General features: G+C 39.1%; 1 protein-coding gene across 1 annotated transcript in view; it reads left to right on the forward strand.

Moving 5' to 3' along the window:
- The window catches only part of LOC114053775 (vexin-like), a 29,667-nt gene extending 26,160 nt beyond the window's left edge, over positions 1–3,507 (forward strand). Inside the window, exons 5-6 of the mRNA XM_027876902.1 lie at positions 31–131; positions 3,321–3,507. Coding sequence (XP_027732703.1) covers positions 31–131; positions 3,321–3,507 — 288 coding nt within the window. The remainder of the gene's footprint in view (positions 1–30; positions 132–3,320) is intronic.
- The last annotated feature ends 2,493 nt before the right edge of the window (positions 3,508–6,000 follow it).

A 6,000-nucleotide genomic window follows, 5' to 3' on the forward strand; every position in this document is an offset into this window, starting at 1 on the left:
ACTTTTCTTTCATCCTTCTGCATGGCACAGATATCCCAGACCTCACTACCAGTGCCCAGGATTACCGTGAAACAGCCTCCTGCCAGTGAAATTGCAGCAGCAGAAGAAAGTGATCGCACTCTGACAAAAGAGTAAGTTCTCTGAGTTTTTGAGGCTTCCTGGCAAATGCCTGTCTGAAAGGAGGCAAAGGAGTAGCAGGTGGACTAGGTCAGAGGTCATCCAGCTACTCAAAAACTTCGCCCATCACAAATCACCTCCAAATGAGGGCAGTGAACTTCCTCTCTCTAGAGCTGCCTCATCAGTTATTTCTTGAGGATTGGTCTGAAGTACTTTTTGATGGAAATAATTCCATTAACTTGGGTGCTTATTTTAGAGCTCAGACTCTTCGGAAATGAATATCAATTTGGTTTTATTTTTTGTGGAATTTTTTCAAAGCCAATCAACAAGCATGTATTAAGCGTTTTCTGGGCGCCAGGCCCTGAACTAAAGGCTGGAGATACCAAAAAAAAAAAAAAAAAAGGCAAAAAAATAGTCTCTGCCTTCAAGGAACTCATGTTCTCAAAGGGAAGACAACTGCAAATAACTACGTGAATAAATACAGACTATGTTCCCTGTAGAGCCCCAAATGAAAGTATTGGTATCAAAATTACCTTGTGAATTAAGGGTAGAAGATGCTAAACAAAAGTCTTTAATTCAAATCAAGTTGATTTAGGTCAAGTTAAAACACTAGTATGTGCTCAGTAGTACTATGATAAATACCAAGATGGGTTAGAAAAGAAGTCTACATCACTCCCATTTACACACTCTACATTCCAGCCAAATTGAACAACCAGCTCTCATCTTTGTGCAACATGCATGCACAAGGGCCATCTCTCAGGCCCTTCTCACCTCCACCTCCCATAAGCCTCCTCTTCCATCAAGACAATACCAGGGCCACCTCCTTAATTAGTCCGTCCCCTTCACCCCAATTGTTTGCATTTGCTCTCTCTACAAATGAGTATATCTGTAATATAGTATATAATATAATATACATATAGTATCTAGCAGTAGAAATTAAACTTGGGAGCTGGGACTGATCCATTGTGAATCTTTCTATTCCCAGTGCCTAGCATAGTGCCTTACACTATCAGGCAGTAAATGTCTGTCAAACTGAATTACATCTATGAAAGAGGGCCTACCTGCAAGGAGTTTTCAATCTAGTAAAAGAAACAGTTGCAACCATGAATCTAAGACTGATACAATTAAATGCCAAAATGAGTGAGTCAGAAAATAAATGCTATATAAGAGTTAAAAAAAAAAAAACTGATGAGATCAGTGTGAACAAAAACTACTTGGCCAACTAGAAGAATTTGTTAGAAAGATTTAAAAACAGACTTCAGACTTTAGCCAACACCTGAGGGTGAAGCCAAAAGAATCACAGTAGCTGGGTCCCCAGTCTTATGTTAAGAGACTTTCCCCAAAGTATGGCCCTGAGTTGCGTATTACTTTGCATGCCAATAGTCATAGTTGATTTCTACTGGTAGACAAGCAGACAAATGAAAATCACTGCATTTGAAAACAGTCTATACCCCTGGTTCTAATACATATACATTTTCATTAGTTCCATGACACCAGACACTGAGAAGAAAAAAAAAAAATTGGACCTTTTCCCCCCCTAGCTTCCCCAGGGAACTTTTAAAAATCCCCACCTCTCAGTCAGAGCAGGTATAGATAAGGAAGGAAAAGAAGCCCTCCTCACTCTGTAAAGAATGGGAACCAGGCTATATTGTATCTTTTTGCTTCTATTGGGTCAACCATCATCCAGTGTGAACAGGATAGAAGTAGGGCTTGAGACCTTGAAGCACCTGACCCTACCCCATGCAGTTCCATTCAACAAGCATTTAGTAAACATCTACCACTTGCTTGTAGTTGCAGAGTGAATAGAGTTCAGGCTTGGAGTCAAGAAGACTCATCTTCCTGAGTTCAAATCTAGCCTCAGATACCACCTGTGTAACCTCACTAGCCTCAGTTTCTTCACCTTGTAAAATGAGCTGGAGAAGGAAATGGTAAACCACTCTACTACCTTTGCCAAGAAAACCCAAAATTGGGTCACGAAGAGTCAGACACAACTGACCAACAAAACCATTTGCAAGCCGTTGTACTAGGAACTAGGGATTCTCAAGTACCCTCACAGTTTGCAGTGGGTGGAGGGGAATATGATGTGCAATAAATAAACATGATACAAGGTAGCACCATGTGAATAAGAATTGTTTCATTCTTTCTATCTGTTTTCCATACATAGCAGGTACTTAATAAATAATGGTTGATTGATTATTGATTGAAGGTACTGTATGATAGGGGCAAAGGCAAATTCAAGGAAAAATTGACCCTAGAAAGGTCACTATCACCTCAGGGCATCAGAGAAGGTTTTTTTTGAAGGAAGAGACACCTAAATGGAGCCTGGAAGAAAATGAGGATTTGAACAGGTTGAGTAAGGTGGGAGTGCATTCAGTCCATCATGTCAACAAGTACTTCTGCCAGGAGGGCCAGGACTGGCTAGATAGCCTGTGAAACCCCATCTAACTCTAAATCTATGATCTGATAAGTTAACATTAATTTTCATTTTTAATTAATTAATTTTTTAATTAAAATTAAAGTCATCCATTTCTCCTGAGTTTTGCTGAAATTTCAAGTGGTCTTCATTTATATAGTTACAGTTATTGTGGGGAGGGGGTGAAGGGACTGTTATAGACTCTTTACAGATAGGGGCACAATATTTTCTTCTTTGATATCCCACATAGTACTCAAAAAACACATTTTGATTAAAAAAAAAAATCCAAGCACTTTTGTCAGGCACAGTACCAAGCACTGGAGATACAAAGAAAGACCAAAAAAAAAAAAAAAAAAAGCAATGGTCCCTGCCTTCCATGAGCTCACATTGAAATGGAGGAGACAAAAATAAATAACTCTGTAAGGAGGCCTGCATGCATACATACTCTGATACACTACAGGGGGAAAACAAGAAGACTGAATAACAGTTATAAGTCCAGCTTATAATAAAGGCTGGAGAGGTAGGTTGCAGTCAGATTGTAGAGGCTTCTAAATGCCAGGCTAAGACAATAGGAAGGACTGAAGGTTTTTCAACACAAGCCTGCTCCATGGGAATAATCTAGCCACCTCCCTTCCTGCTGGCATCAGCCTGAGGACAGGGGCGGAAGAGTTTCTTCTCCTCCCTCCCAGGAAAGGGGCATACCAGATGCAAAAGGAAAGAGACTCAATATCATTGCAATGAGGCAAAGAGTAGAAATTATTTCTGTTCCCTCCTCCACCCCTCTCTTTAGACCTACACGACTGGCCAGGAAGATGCCTGAAGATGATCCAGCCTTTCCCCAGGGAGCAGAAGCCTCGGTACCGCTGACAGGCAGAACTAGCTGTGGCACCCCCAACATCCTCCGGAAAATGTGGATGAAGCACAAGAAGAAGTCAGAGTATTTGGGAGCCACAAACTGCGCCTTTGAGGCCGACTGAAAGGTGACCTTTCCTCCTGGAGCTGCTGAGTTCTCCAAACTTCAGATTGCTTTTGCAGTGGCAATGGTCCTTTCCAGCTCCAAATACTAAGATCCTCTAATAACACAATAATAAAAGGTGTTGAGTCACACCCTACTCTCCTAGTGGGTAATACAGAACATACCATTATTCCTCCCTTTTCACAAATCTGCCTCCCTTGAAATGGAGGAAAAGGATTTTCCCCCAAGACAAGATATAACCATCTCTTCTTAGAAGCAGTCACAAGCCTGAAAGGGATCTTGAGTTGATGTGCATTCCATCCACCTGTTTTCCAGCACAACTCTGCCTGATGCAAACTTCTCTTTCCTATTTTTAAAGACCTTCATAGGAGGTCTCTTCTTCTGTAGTTTCTCATCTATACAATAAGGGGTTTGGGTTAAATCAAGAGTTCTTAGCCTAGGGTCTTTGACCTTTTTAAAACAAATACATATATTTTGATAACTATATTTCAATATAATTGGTTTCCTTTATCATTCTATGTATTTTGCTTTATGGGCAGTTAGGTGGCACAGTGGATAGAGTGTCAACTGAGGGCAAGTCTCTTACTGTTTGCCTCAGTTTGCCTTAGTTTCCTTATCTATAAAATGAGCTGGAGGAGGAAATGACAAACCACTCTAGTATCTTTGCCAAGAAAACCCCAAATGGGGTCACAAAGAGTCAGACAATTGAAAAACAACTCAACAAAAAAATTTTTACTTCTTGCATTTAAAAACAATATTCTGGGAAGGTGCCCATAGGTTTTACCAGTTGACAAAAGGGTCCTTGACACAAAATAAATAACGATAAAATAGGTTAAGAACCCCAGGATTAAATGATTGAGCTCTAAGGTCCCTCTACATCTAAAAACTACGAGTCTTCAACTTCCCTTAGTAATCTGTTGCACTGTTCCTGACTCTGATATCATTATAAGGAAGGGATATTGAGTCACCAGTGAGCACAATGGTCTTTTCTATGCATCTTGCCCCATTCACTTGTTTATTCATTTCTTTTTAATGAGTATTCATATCTGGTATGATAAAGCACTAAAGGATCATCCTTTACTAACTCCAAATCAGCTTCAGTTTGTCATCAAGATATTTCTGTCGGGACTTTGGCCACCATGGCATATGTGGATTGTTAGCACTTTTACATGCAAGACATTGTGAAGAAATGACTAAGAAGTAAGTGCTGAAAATCAATATATTCAAAAGCATCATAGCCTAGTCAGAAAAAATTATACCTTACATTTGTATAGTGCTTTTAATTTTTCAAACCATTTTCATATGTTATTTCATTTCATTCTCTCCTAATTCCTATTAGGCTAGTAGGGTAAGTCTTATTATCCCTATTTTACAAATGGGAAAACTAGGCACAGAGATTATTTAAGAGACTTACTTGCCTATGATCAAACAGCAATTTAGTTACCTAGTAGAACTCGAACCCAATCTCCAATATTCTTTCCATGATATCATGATAAGGAATGAAGAATCTGTCTTTGCCTAAGCTCTACAACCTAATTGTATATATGACCTTGGTCCTATCATTGACTTTGTGTGTGTGTGTGTGTGTGTGTGTGTGTGTGTGTGTGTGTGTGCCTCTTTTCCCCTCCTGCAAAATGGGGGAAATAATGCCTGCTCCCTCAGTATTTCAGAGTATGTTGCAAGAACAAGTGAGATCATTTTTGCAAACACTTAAAACTTCTTCAGCATAAGTTACTACATCATGATTTCCCTTTTGGAAACAAATAAGAACTTGGAGGAAGATAAAGTGATTAAGAAGGACCTGATCAAAGATTTCTAGTTTAAGCAACTAAAACTGATGCATCTATAATGATCACTCTAAAATAGGGATTCTTAAGCCGAGTTCCCTGAATTTTTTTTTAATATTTTGATAACTATCTTTCAATATCACTGGTTCCTTCATAATCCTATGTATTTTATGGTATGTGTTTAAAACATTACTGAGAAGGAGTCCGTAAGCTTTACCAGACTGTCAAAGGGGACCATGGCACAAAAAAGCTTAAGAACACCAGCTCTAAACTGTCTCCTCCAAATTTTTAGGAGAATATCCAACCATTTTTCTCTTAGGCCCGCTTCTCTCTTCTTTCTCCTTTGGGGCAATAGCCCTTAGTTTACATTGATATGACTAGGTGAAAACCTGCTTAGCTATAGATGAATGTAATTGCAGATATAAGACCCTCTTCCCAGCAGCCAGGAAGACTTGTTTAAACCACACACCACCCCCACCACCCCCAAAAAAATCCTGAAATATTTTTTTAAATGCTTTCTGGCATGTGTTTGTTTAAAACATGCCTACATATGTATTTACATGCACATATATTTCTTCAGTCTTTAAAACTAATCTTTGACCAAAGAAAATAAATCACTTTTGAATGAACCTCTGCCGTATGATAGAGAAAACCAGCTTTTTATATTTGGCAAAAGAGATTACCAATAACCCATTAGAAGGTCTTTC

The sequence above is a fragment of the Vombatus ursinus genome, unplaced genomic scaffold, assembly GCF_900497805.2.
Source record: "Vombatus ursinus unplaced genomic scaffold, bare-nosed wombat genome assembly UNPS02014812.1, whole genome shotgun sequence".
Lineage (NCBI taxonomy): Eukaryota > Metazoa > Chordata > Mammalia > Diprotodontia > Vombatidae > Vombatus > Vombatus ursinus.